Below are 12,724 nucleotides of genomic sequence, written 5' to 3'. Positions count from 1 at the left end.
AGTTTCATCCTTGCTTGCTTGCCTACCCTCCTCTTTTCATGTTATTTAAACTTTGGGCCTCAAGTTTTAAGAGATTGTCCTTGAGTCTCCAGCTAGAACAGGATTGTGTTGTCTTCACCACCCTTTGAAAAGATCCCAGTAACACTTAATATAAAGCTAAAAGCTGCACAGAGAAACAAAACAGAAAAACTTAAACCCCAAGGTATCAGTGGCAGCAGTGAAGCTTTGAATTTCCACGAGCTGCAAGTGTGGAGGGAAAACACCCTGGGGGGGAGCAGCCAGTGGGATTGGAAACAGAGTGGGTGGAGGATTTTGTCAGGGATTTCAAGAGAAGCTAAAATTAGGGAGGAGGTCAAAGCGGGAGGTAGAGCTCAGAGTCAGGGATGTGTTTTCAGCATGATCCTACAGCTGCTGGGGCTGCTGCTCCCTTAGAAGTGCTGTGATGTGTGGGTGGGGCCCAGGGGAGGGTGGGATCCCAGAGAGGAGCCTGCCCTGAGCTCTGTCCCCTCTCCTGGCAGCGCTCATCCCCTGATGTGAAGGCAGAGCTGTTTGAGCTGCTCTTCCGGGTGCTGCACCACAACTGGAGGTACTTCTTCAAATCCAGCGTGCTGGCCAGCGTGCAGAGGGGAGTGGCAGAGGAGCAGATGGAGAATGAAGCCCAGTTCAGTGCCATCATGCAGGTAACTCACCTTTCCCAGCACTGCCCAGAGCCTGTCCTGCAGGGCAGCACTAAACAGGGAATCACAGAATCATTAAGGATGGAAAAGCCCTCTGAGATTGAGTCCACTCATTCCCCCAGCGCTGCCAAGGCCACCACTAAACATGTCCCCAAGTGCCACATCCACATGGCATTTAAATCCCTGCAGGGATGGTGACCCCACCACTGCTCTGGGCAGCTGTGCCAGTGCCTGACCACCCTTTCCATGAAGGAATTTCCCAATATCCAACCTAAACCTCCCCTGGCACTTGAGGCCATTCCCTCTCCTCCTGTCCCTGTTCCCTGGGACTCCCCCAGCTGTCCCCTCCTGTCAGGAGCTGTGCAGAGCCACAGGGTCCCCCCTGAGCCTCCTTTTCTCCAGGCTGAGCCCCTTCCCAGCTCCCTCAGCCCCTCCTGGTGCTCCAGCCCCTCCCCAGCTCTGTTCCCTCCCCTGGACCCCCTCCAGCCCCTCAGTGTCTGTTCTTGTGAGGGGCCCACCTGGGCACATGTGGGTGATGGGTTTAGATGAGCCTGAGGGAGGTTTTGCCTCCTCAGACTGCTGAAAATGAAAGTTGCTGAGGAGTGACCCAGCTGCTGAGCTCACAAGGCACAGAGCCATGCAGGCATGAGGAAGGAATGTTAATTTTTTTGCAAGCCTCATCCTGCAATAAAAATATATTATTGCCACTGACCCATTTAATTCTGAGTGTTGTGATTGGCCCTGGGGAGAGCTGCCAGTGCTGGGAAGTTTTCCTGAGTATCTTTTGTTTTCCATGGACTTAGTGAGTGCTGTACAACAAGCCTTGATGGGGGTCAGGGGGTAACACCTGACAGGCTTTACCCTGGGGAATAGAGAATCATGGACTGGTTTGGGTTGAAGAAACCTGAAAGCTCATCCCATTCCACCCCTGCCATGGCAGGGACACCTCCCACTGTCCCAGGCTGCTCCCAGCCCTGCCCAGCCTGGCCTTGGGCACTGCCAGGGATCCAGGGGCAGCCACAGCTGCTCTGGGCACCCTGTGCCAGGGCCTGCCCACCCTCACAGGGAACAATTCCCAATTCCCAATATCCCATCCATCCCTGCCCTCTGGCAGTGGGAGCCATTCCCTGTGTCCTGTCCCTCCATCCCTTGTCCCCAGTCCCTCTCCAGCTCTCCTGGAGCCCCTTGAGAGAGTGTGTGCACAGAGCCAGCTCCAACCTTCTCAGGTTGGGATATTAGAATTTTTAAGAATAACAGGCTGTGTTCCATGTGTTCAGTCAGAGCTGGCCAGATGAGTTCCCTTGCAATTCCTAGATCACTTTAGACAGCAGGTGGGAGAACTTTAAGAGTTTCCCCCTGGTGGAGTGCCTGGAGAAACTGAGTCCCCTGTGGTGCACATGGGAGAGGGAGCTCTTGCACTGACATAACCTGGGCCATGTTTCTGTCTGGCCTTTCCCTTCTCCTGCCACCTTTTGGTGTCACTGCAGCCCAGGCTGGCTCCTGTGCAGGGCTGTCCAAGCATCTCTTTCACCTGTAGCTGTGTAACCCTTCCAAACTCTCTTGAATGCCTCATTCTGGAAGATATTTATATAATAATCTCTGTTCAGACTGAGGGTGACAACACTGCACTGCTTGTTGTGATCCTTGGCTCTTGGTGCTCTGATACAAAACTCCCATTTCATGCTCTGTAAGTGTTCCCACAGCCAGGGCTTTGTGTGGGGGATATTAATAGTTTGGTTGCTGATTTCCACCTGAGATCTGAGGCCAGAACTGGCTCAGTCTTGATGGGATCTGGGTCATTTTTGTCCATTTGACAATAAATGGGTCATGTGGGAGAATAAACTCTTCTGCTCACAATGTCTTGAAGAGGAGCTGTTAAAATCCTGCTGCCTTTCTCTGTACAGAGCTGACCTCACCCACCTTCATCCCCTGTCCAGTGCTTTGGAGCTGTTCAGGGTGGAAAAGATGTTTGATCACACACTGTGCAGCCCTCAGCTCAGACTCCAGTAGGTTTTATTCTGGGCTCTTCCCTGCACAGGCTGCCAGGGCCTAAATCCTAAATCATCTCCAAATCCTAAATCAGGGCAGTGACACTGCTTGGGCTCCTGGCTGAGACTGAGATCCCCCCCTGGGCTGTGTCCTGGTCTGTTCCCTGTGCTGTGGTCCCTCAGGTGACATCCCTGAAGAGCAGCCCTGCCCTTCCTGAGCAGCCTGGAAGGCTCAGCATCCCTGGACCTCTCCAGTGCCAGCTTGGCCTGCCTGCTCCCAGTGGAGCCAGCTCTGCAGGGATATGCCCATGTTGCCACCAAAATGTCATAGACCTGGAGCTGCTGGCAGCACAGCTGATCTGAACTGCCTGTCTCTTGTGATCTTGCTGCACTGAGGCTGCCAGGGGTTCCTCCTGGGCTCAGGGTGAAAATGCTGTTGTTTTTGCTGGCAGCTCTGATGTTTGTGGTGCTCTCCATGCCCTTCCTCCCTCTGTGCTTTGTTCCAGGCGTTTGGCCAGTCCTTCCTGCAGCCTGACATTCACCTGTTCAAACAAAACCTCTTCTACCTGGAGACACTGAACACCAAGCAGAAGCTGTACCACAAGGTGGGTCCTGCCTGGCCTCTGCTCTCTGGGCATGGAAGAGGTGGGAGCTGTCCTGGGACTGCTTTTAAACTACTTGGAAGTCCAGGTCAGGATTTGGGGGTTCAGTACCATAACCTTTGTGTGGTTGGAATGGAGTTACCACCCCTGATACTGGGAGCTGGGGATGGGAGGGATCCCAGCTCCAGTCAGACAAAAGCTGGATGTGTTCCCTGCTCTGGCAGTGAGGGAGAGCAGAGAGCACCTGTAGGAGCATCGGGGGGTGGGATGGTCAGGACAGAGATCTCTGCAGCCAGGTCAGGAACTTGGGGTTTATTGCAAAGGGCCTGGGGGCAGGGCCCTGCTGGGAGCTGCCAAACACAGCTCAGAGCAGGCTGAGAGAAGAGAGGGTAGAGAGGATGAGAGGGTGAGAGGGAAAAGGGTAAGACAGCGAGGTTCCCATTACAATAAATCTTCTTCTGTGTTGAATATTCTGATTCTCACTAACCAATTTAGTACAAGATACAAATCCTATAGCATTTCCATACAGCCTATAAGAATCATTACATTACCATACTGTGTTACATTTTAAACCCTAAAAACTCCTCTTTGGGCCCCTTCTGCCAAGCTATAGGGTCTGCTCTGACCCTTGGGCCTGTCTGCAAGCAGAGGGTGTTGTTCCATCAAAAGGGGATTGCCTTCAGCTGGCCATACCATTGTTTTCCAGTTGTTCAGTAACTGAGGTATCTCAAAGCTTGCTTTCATTTCAATCTTGCTTATAGTTTCTGTATTCTCAAAACTTTTGCCAGACAATCATATTCATAAGGCTTTCCTGTTTCATCTTCCCCAAGAAGCACCCAGTGCCAGTGATCTGTGTCTGGGGGAGCAGTGACAGTGAGCTGTGTCTGGGCAAGCAGCAGTTGGGACCCTCAGTGGCACAGGGAGTGCCTGCAGCATTCCCAGCTGGGCAGCTGCAGGTGTCTGCTGTTCCCAGCTCACTGCCACTGGGAGTCTCCATCTCCATGGACCCAGGTCCTGTAACCTCCCCTTAGCTGCTGCCATGGGGGATTAAATCTGGAATCCAGGGAATCTGGTCAGCCTGGGAAAGCAGAGCTTGCAGTTTCCCATCTGTGGTCACACCTGAAGGGCAGCCCTTTGTGTTCACAGGTGCCTGGGGCAGATTTCAGGCCCTTGGCCACATTCCATGGCTCCCAAGAGTGCAGGGAAATCCTGGCTGGAATTGCAGTGGGACTTGATGCTGGTGGCTTTGCCAATGCTTAAAACTTGGGTCAGAGCATGGAATTGTGGAATGGTTTGCGCTGGGTGGGACTGTAAAGATGATTTATATTTAACCCCCTGCTATGGGCAGGGACACCTCCCACTGTCCCAGGCTGCTCCCAGCCCTGCCCAGCCTGGCCTTGGGCACTGCCAGGGATCCAGGGGCAGCCACAGCTGCTCTGGGCACCCTGTGCCAGGGCCTGCCCACCTTGCCAGGGAACAATTCCCAATTCCCAATATCCCATCCATGCCTGCCCTCTGGCAGTGGGAGCCATTCCCTGTGTCCTGTCCCTCCATCCCTTGTCCCCAGTCCCTCTCCAGCTCTCCTGGAGCCCCTTTAGGCCCTGGCAGGGGCTCTGAGCTCTCCCTGAAGCCCCAAACCATGAGGTAAGTTTGGCCAAATTCAACATTAACTCTCAATCTGACACTACTTGATCTAATTTAGGCCATTTTTGATCTGGCTTGGCTTAGACAATCGTCTCAGTGCTCACCAGAGTGTGCAGCTGCCTCTGGGGCCGTGGCCGCTCTGTCCTTGCTGGATTTGTCCCTCCTGTGGCAGGAGTGAAGTCCCCTGACCCTGTGCCCCTCTCCCTGTGCAGAAGATCTTCAGGACCACGATGCTGTTCCAGTTTGTGAACGTGCTGCTGCAGGTGCTGGTGCACAAGAGCCACGACCTGCTGCAGGAGGAGATCGGCATCGCCACCTACAACATGGCCTCGGTGGACTTTGATGGCTTCTACTCCGCCTTCCTGCCCGAGTTCCTGGCCAGCTGTGACGGCGTGGACTCCAACCAGAAGAACGTGCTGGGGAGGAACTTCAAAATGGACAGGGTGAGGAGGGGCCTGCAGCATTGTGCTGTTGCCAGGATGCATTGGAGGCCATTTTCCAGGGAAAGAGAAGTGTCTTGGTTTGGAAAGACAGGAGTCTGCTAAGGACGGCAGGAGCCTCCTCTGAAATGGAGAAAATTAACTCCCCCATTTCAAATTGCTATAAATTTTAAATTAAGGGGCTCTCAGGCAACAAAAATGATGGGAGCAGGAAATAACAGTTCTTTAATAGGGAAGAAAATAAAAAGATAAAATAAACAATGCAGAACACTAGAACAACACTGACAGAGTCAGAACCCAACCTGACACCCTGTGACAGGAGTCCCATTGGAAATGTGGCTGCAGCCCTCCTGCAGTGTCAGGGGTGGTTCTGTTGGAGCAAGGGGGATCTGTAGAGAAGGATGGATTCTTCCTCTGAAGATCCAGTGGGAGAGGCAGCTGCTGTTCCTCTGGGGAATCCAGTGGAGAAGCCGTGCTGGTGCTCCAGAATCTCCAGATTATATGTGGGTAGCAATGCTTGGCTCCTCCCTCTGGGCTCACATCTCCCAATGGGATGCTGTAGTTCTTATCAGCCATGCAGGGACATTCAGTAGCTGTTATCAGCAGGTGTCCCCTCCCAAGGGAAGAGTGATTGTGGTCACTCAGAGATAAGTCAAACTGCCCACTGGACAAAGATAATCTGCCATACAGATGGTAATGGAAAACATCTTGCCTTGCAACCTGGAACAAGAAGTCCTTCCCCAGGGTCTGGGTATCAGCTCAGAGGTGGCATTTGTGGCTCTAAGGACTTGCAGGGTCCTGGTTGCTGGCAGCCAGAAGGCACTGGCAGTGTCTCCAGGCAGTGCCTTTTGTTCCCAGCACTTCCATGCTCAGCAATCCTCAGCCAGGGGTCCCAGTGGAGGTGACAGAGCTGCCATCACCCCTCAGGCTGCAGGGTGCTGTGGGAGTCAGGGAACGTGATTCCTGGAGGAAGGTTTCACTGGAATAGGCTGATGTATTCACAGGTGGGACGCTTAGGTCCTTGCCTAAATCTCGCTCCAGCTGCTGGCCAGATGTTTGAGGGTTACAGCAAGGAGAGTACCTGCACAGGCTCACAATCCCTGCAAACCCTTCATGTGTGGAGAGGGAATGTGTGGAATACCATGGCAGAGCAGGGAAGGAAATGTGTGGAATATCATGGCAGAGCAGCAGGTTCTGGCTTCCATTACTGAGAGTTGTCCATTGAGTGCTCCCTGTCCTGAGGGAGGGGATGGGAATTTGAGACTGAGGGTGAGGGTGGGAATGGAGTCCTGGGGGAATTGCTTGGCTCTGGAAGGTGACTGTTCAACAGGAATATGAGCCCTTGTTAGGGAGTGTGTGACACCCAGGAGCCTTGGCAGGTGGGCAGCAAGGAATTAGTGCTGAATCTGGCCATGGAGAGGCTGGGAGAGCTGGGGGAGAAATGGATCCAGGGACACCTCAGAGCCCCTGCCAGGGCCTGAAGGGGCTCCAGGAGAGCTGCAGAGGGACTGGGGACAAGGGATGGAGGGACAGGACACAGGGAATGGCTCCCACTGCCAGAGGGCAGGGATGGATGGGATATTGGGAATGAGGGATTGTTCCCTGTGAGGGTGGGCAGGCCCTGGCACAGGGTGCCCAGAGCAGCTGTGGCTGCCCCTGGATCCCTGGCAGTGCCCAAGGCCAGGCTGGGCAGGGCTTGGAGCAGCTGGGATGGTGGAAGGTGTCCCTGCCATGGCAGGGGTGGCACTGGATGGGATTTCAGGTCCCTTCCCAACCCCGACCATTCCAGGATTCCACGCCCATTCCTCTGGGGCCTCGCTGCACAAGCTGAGATGGGAGCAGAGCTGGATCCCTGCAGTCAGCTCTGAAACCATCTCTGCCCCAGAGCCTGGAGTTCCCTGGGCTCAGACTGAGTCAGGGTGGATCTGCTCAGGTGTGAACACCCACTGGCTGCCTGCCCCTCTCGGTACCCCTCTGCTGTGAGTCCGTTCCCAGCAGTTTTTGTTGTCTCCCTTGCAGGACCTGCCCTCGTTCACACAGAACGTGCACAGGCTGGTGAACGACCTGCGCTATTACAGACTGTGCAACGACAGCCTGCCCCCGGGCACTGTGAAGTTATAGTGACTGCCCCGGAGTGAGTGCCGGCCCCGGGCCCGGCCCCGGCCCCGCTCTGCCCCGGGCCGGCGCTGCCTTCACCGCTCCACCGCTTCCTTTGAGTTCTCCTGCCCAGCCCGAGGCCGCAGCTGGAGCCGCAGGATGTGTCTTAATGCCCACCCCGGGGCATCCCGGCTGCCGGGAAATCCCTCTCCCTCCCGGGGCGTTCCCTCTGCTCCCGTAGCACTTTGTTGCATCTGGAGGTGTCTGGAGAGATCATGTCCGTATGAAACGCGAGGCAGAAGCGCCAAAGACCACTTCAGACATTCGTACCTTCGTGTCATTCCACCTTCCTGCCCCGCCCAGCTCTCAGAGGAGGAGTCTCCTGACGTTGGGACTGGTTTGGCACTTCTGTCACTCCCTTTGTTTTTAAATTGCCTTGAAATTTAAAATCCCCGATGTTGGCGGGGATTTAGAGACTTTTTTTGGGTTTTTTTTTTAAACGTAAACGTTTTCTCATCATTCCATTGTGATACTAAAACAACATGCTTAATGGGAATAAAGTGCTTACTTTGTTGTTTTAAATAACTTGGGGCTGGGTTCGTTTCCCTGTAGGTCATTTAATATAAATGAACAGGCAGTGATCCACAGCTTTTCCCAGGATCGGGAATGAGGAGCAGCCAGCAAAAATCCCAACAAGTCCAGCAGTTCCTGGAAGGTGCAGATCAGTGGTGGCCTCTTCTGCTGTCTCCTCATTGTTCTCCTCCTGTGTTGTGGTGATCCATTCATTCCCTCCAGCACAAGTGTCTGAATCGATCATGAAGTGCCTGCAGGAAGAAAAGGAAGAAATCCCCCATTCCCAGGGAGCCTGGAGCTGAACTTCACCCTCTGCCCAGTGACACAGTGGTGGCATTTGGTACAATCCCAGGCTCCAGTCAGGCAGGAGCAGATTGTGTGGGGCTTGTGGATCTCTGATCATGCAGCTGGGAATGGTTTCTTTTCCCTGAGAATAATTTCTTTTCTCTGGTCAGGAAGCAGTATTATATTAGTCCTAATTTTTATATTTAATAGATTAAATTAGAGAGGCATGGAGTGACAGGACATGAGGAAATGGCCTTAGGCTGAATGAGGGCAGGGATGGATGGGATATTGGGAAAGAATTGCTCCCTGGCAGGGTGCCCAGAGCAGCTGTGGCTGCCCCTGGATCCCTGGCAGTGCCCAAGACCAGGCTGGGCAGGGCTTGGAGCAGCCTGGGATGGTGGAAAGTGTTCCTGCCCATGACAGGGGGTGTGATGATCTTTGAGGTCCCTTCCAACCCAAACCATTCCATGATTCTGTGGAATAATTCTTAATTCCCTGTGTTTAGGTGGGCAGCTGCAGTAGCAGGAGCAGCCCCAGGCTCTGGGAAGGGAACACTCCTGGGATGTTCTCCTGGGAGAGTTTGGAGATGTGGCTGTGCTGTGGCTGCACCTGCACAGCTGGGAGGTGCCAGGGGTGAGCTGGGAGGTGCCAGGGGTGAGCTGCAGTGTGGCAGCACTTCCTCCATGGTTCCCGTGATTCAGTTTTGTGGACAAGCCCCTTCTCTGTGCCTGTTTGTCATGGGGGATGGTGGATGCTCCTTGGATGATCTGTGCCATCCCTGCATCCAGGCTCTGAGCTGGCACCAGCTGGATCTCTGTGCTCCCTGCCCTGGAGCAGAGTCCAGGTGCCCAGGATGGGCCTCACCTGCTCCAGGCCTTGCCAAGTGAGGGCTGAGCTGCCTCCAGAGGGAGGAAGAGGGTGATGGTCTGTGCCATCCTGACTCCCTGCCAGCCACTCCTGGAGCAGTGCCCCTGTCTCCACTTGGAGTCCTCGTTGTTCCTGCTGGTGACACTGCAGCAGCCCCCAGTGCAGGGTCCAGCCCTGGCCCTGCTCCTGAGCTCCTCCTGGGCACTCCCAGCAGCTCTGCCCTGCCCTGGGGGGCACGGGGGGGCATGGAGAGCTGGCAGCCTCCTCCTCCACCACTTCCCTTTGGGGCTGCAGGGATTCCATCCCAGCACACCTCTCCAGGCTCATGCTGCTTCTCTTGGCTTCACACAGGGTGAAAGTAGATTTTCCCTTGGTCAGTGCCAGCAGCTGCCAGGGGACCGAAGCCCAGCCTCCAATCTGCCACCCCTTGTCCTAAAACCTCTTTCCCCTTTGCCACCCTTCTGTGCTGTTCCCCCTGGCCTGGCAGAGGGCCTTTCCCACCTCCAGCCCCTTGTTTGGGGCTCTTTTCCATAGCCTGTTGAATCCATTTGCCAATGGGAAGGCACTGGGGTGTTTTTGTCACAGTGCTGAGCACAGCAGGTCCCCAGAGCCCCCCAGGCTGTGGCAGGGGCTCTGTCCCCCCATCCCTGTGCCTTGGGAAGGCAGGGTGGGAACAGGGACACTGGGATCGAGCCCAACCCTCACTTGTTTCTTCAGGACACTCCTCAGTCCTTCAGATGAGCACAGATTTGGGGAGCAGGCTCCAAGCTGCCAGGCTGCTCTCCCATGAGGTGTCAGAGTGCAGGGAAGCCCAGCACAGAGTGATTTCCCAAACTGGGTCTGGAATGGGCCTTGGAGAAGTGATCACAGGGGTCCCACCTGGCAGGGCCTTGCAGCCCTTCCCCAGCACCCCCTGTGCCCAGGGCAGGTGTGTGCCCGCTGGGGGACACTGTCCTGGCTGCCCTTGTGCCCCAGCTCAGCCTGGCATGGGCTGACCCGGCGTCTCCCTGCTGCTGAATCGAGGGCAAAGCATAATCCAGGCTTGGGTCCTGGCAGGGTCTGGCTCCCCTCGGGGTGGCCGTGGGCTGTGCTCCCACCCTGGCAGAATTTGGGCTTCCAAGCCGGGATGTTCCGTGCCAGGATGCTCCGTGCTGGAATGCTCTGCATGGGGAGGATGCTCCGGCCCGGGATGTCCCGAGCAGGCGCGGCGGCCTTTAAGGGGAGGGACGGAATCCTGACCCGTCCCCGGCCCTTAAAGCCTCCGCAGAGCGACCGAGCCCGGCCGGGACCCGCCGGGGCCGCCATGGGCTCCCTGGGGCGCTGCCTGGCCCGGAGCCTCCCGCGGGGACAGCCCGGCCTGAGCCCCGCCGCGCCCCGCTGCTACGGCTCCGGTGAGACACGGCCCGTCCCTGTCCTGCCCCTGGGGACTCAGTCCCTAACCTCATCCTACCCCTGGGGACCCTGTGCCCACCCTTGTACTGCCCCTGGGGACCCTGTCCCTAACCTCATCCTACCCCTGGGGACCTGTCCCCACCCTCAGCCTGCCCCTGGGGACCTGTCCTCACCATCCTACCCCTGGGGACCCTGTCCCCACCCCTGCTCCAGTGTCCCCGGTCCCCATCCCTGGGGGCCTTCAGCCCCTTCCCTGCCCTGCTCCTGGGGACCTTGTCCTCATCCCCATCCTGTTCCCGGTTCCCTGCTTGTGCCGCCCCTCAGAGCTCCCGTTCCCACGCTGTCCCCTCGGTGCCCCGTCCCCTCGCAGTGTCCCCGGTCCCTCCAGGGTGGCGGCTCACGGGCTCCTGTCACCCCTTCGTGGGACAAGTGCCAGGCCCTGCTGTCCCCAGCCCCGTGTACCAGGGTGGGACAGAGCCCGGAGCTGGTCCCAAGGGGTTCAGTGTCCCCAGGGCGGTGCTGGGGGGACCTCGATGCGGGGGACAGGGACAGGGCAGTGCCCTGGCAGAGCCGAACCGTGCCCAGCAGTGCCCGGGGGAGCTCACGGGCTCGGTTTGTCCGGCTCCTGTCCCCGCCAGCACCGGGGCCACCCCCAGCCCGGGACGGGAGCCCGAAGAGATTGGGAATGAAATGTCCCCTCCCTTCCTCCTCTCTCCCTTCCCCTCCTTCCTGTCCCCTCTGTCCCTCCAGCGGACGGGATGCGCTGTCCCCTGGGGCTGCTGTCCCCTCCTGCGGCGCAGCCGCGGCAGGGCCAGCGGCGGTGTGGGACCGTGCTGTCCCTCGGGTGACACCGGGACCGGACCGTGCTGTCCCTCGGGTGATAGCGGGACCGGACCGTGCTGTCCCTCGGGTGACACCGGGACCGGACCGTGCTGTCCCTCGGGTGACACCGGGACCGGACCCTGCCGACCCTCGGTCACCGATTTTCCCCTCCAGCAGCGGAGCGCTGTGACCGGGCGGGGGGAAGACCCGGGGCCAGGCAGGGGACAGTGCCCAGCACGGGGACACGGGGACAAGGCACAGACATGGCTGGCTTAAAGGCTGTTTTCTGGCCACGGACATGTCCCCAACACCCGTCAGGGCTTTGTGACGCGTCTCCTGGGACCCCAGCAGCCTGAGAGGCACAGCTTGGCCAGGGGACACGCCCCGGGATGGGGACAGTGATGGGGACAGGGATGGGGACGAGGATGGGGACAGCCATGGGGGCGAGCTCGGGGCCCTGCTGCCGCCGTGCCGGTGTCGGGTGTGTCCGGTGTCCCGCGGTGGTGACAGTGGCGGTGACGGTGACCCGCGCAGCCCCCGCGGCGCTGCAGGAGAGGACGCTGCTGCTGGCCAAGCCGGACGCGGTGCAGCGGCGCCTGCTCGGGGACATCATCCAGCGCTTCGAGCGCCGCGGCTTCAAGCTGGTGGCCATGAAGCTGCTCCAGGTAGCCGGGGACACCGCTCCGGGAGCGGGGGTGACGGGGACACCGCCCGGGTGTCACTGTCACCGCCGCTGCCGCAGGCGGACCGGAGGCTCGTGGAGCAGCACTACGAGCAGCTGCGGCCGAAGCCCTTCTACCCCGCGCTCGTCGCCTACATGACCTCGGGGCCGGTGGTGGCCATGGTGAGGGGACAGCCCGGGGGTCCTGGGGGGCGCGGGGAACTCAGCTGTCCCTGTCCCTGTCCCTGTCCCTGTCCCTGTCCCTGTGCCTGTCTCTGTCCCGCAGGTGTGGGAGGGCTACAACGTGGTGCGGTGCACGCGGGCCATGGTTGGGGACAGCAGTGCCGTGGGGACAATCCGCGGGGACCTCAGCGTGCACATCACCAGGTAGGGCCGCGGGGGCGGGACCCCGGGGCCGTGGCACTGTCCCCATCCCTGTCCCCTCGCAGGAACGTGGTCCACGCCAGCGACTCCACCGAGACGGCCCAGAGGGAGATCGGCTTCTGGTTCCGGCGGGACGAGCTGGTGGCCTGGGACAGCAGCGACAGGGACAACATCTACGGGCTCTAGGGCCCCAGCCGGGGCACCCCAAACCCCAATAAACCCCCGTGTCCCCAGCTCTGGCTCCGGTCTCCTCCCTCGGATGGCACCAGGAAGCTCTGGAGACATTGGGATG

The 12,724-nt window shown here is 58.0% G+C and overlaps 2 protein-coding genes across 2 annotated transcripts in view; both read left to right on the top strand.

Moving 5' to 3' along the window:
- Positions 1-8,033, top strand: part of XPO6 (exportin 6) — a 64,573-nt gene extending 56,540 nt beyond the window's left edge. Inside the window, exons 21-24 of the mRNA XM_058815941.1 lie at positions 519-680; positions 3,172-3,270; positions 5,124-5,354; positions 7,371-8,033. Of these exons, the coding sequence (XP_058671924.1) occupies positions 519-680; positions 3,172-3,270; positions 5,124-5,354; positions 7,371-7,472 (594 nt within the window). The 3' untranslated portion in view covers positions 7,473-8,033. The remainder of the gene's footprint in view (positions 1-518; positions 681-3,171; positions 3,271-5,123; positions 5,355-7,370) is intronic.
- Positions 8,034-10,476: 2,443 nt separating this feature from the next.
- Positions 10,477-12,618, top strand: NME4 (NME/NM23 nucleoside diphosphate kinase 4). Its single transcript, XM_058816137.1, has 5 exons — positions 10,477-10,564; positions 11,922-12,052; positions 12,130-12,231; positions 12,335-12,435; positions 12,498-12,618. Exons 1-5 carry the CDS (start codon positions 10,477-10,479, stop codon positions 12,616-12,618), a joined length of 543 nt encoding a protein of 180 aa, XP_058672120.1.
- The last annotated feature ends 106 nt before the right edge of the window (positions 12,619-12,724 follow it).

The sequence above is a fragment of the Ammospiza caudacuta genome, chromosome 17, assembly GCF_027887145.1.
Source record: "Ammospiza caudacuta isolate bAmmCau1 chromosome 17, bAmmCau1.pri, whole genome shotgun sequence".
NCBI classification, from domain to species: domain Eukaryota; kingdom Metazoa; phylum Chordata; class Aves; order Passeriformes; family Passerellidae; genus Ammospiza; species Ammospiza caudacuta.
This window is presented reverse-complemented; position numbering and strand designations above follow the sequence as displayed.

Excerpts from the sequence above, each read along its gene's own strand:
- NME4 (XM_058816137.1), top strand. The coding sequence starts at position 10,477 with ATGGGCTCCCTGGGGCGCTGCCTGGCCCGGAGCCTCCCGCGGGGACAG. Across the intron at positions 10,565-11,921 it reads GCCCCGCTGCTACGGCTCCG|CCCCCGCGGCGCTGCAGGAG; the intron begins GTGAGACACGGC and ends TGACCCGCGCAG. Across the intron at positions 12,436-12,497 it reads CTCAGCGTGCACATCACCAG|GAACGTGGTCCACGCCAGCG; the intron begins GTAGGGCCGCGG and ends GTCCCCTCGCAG.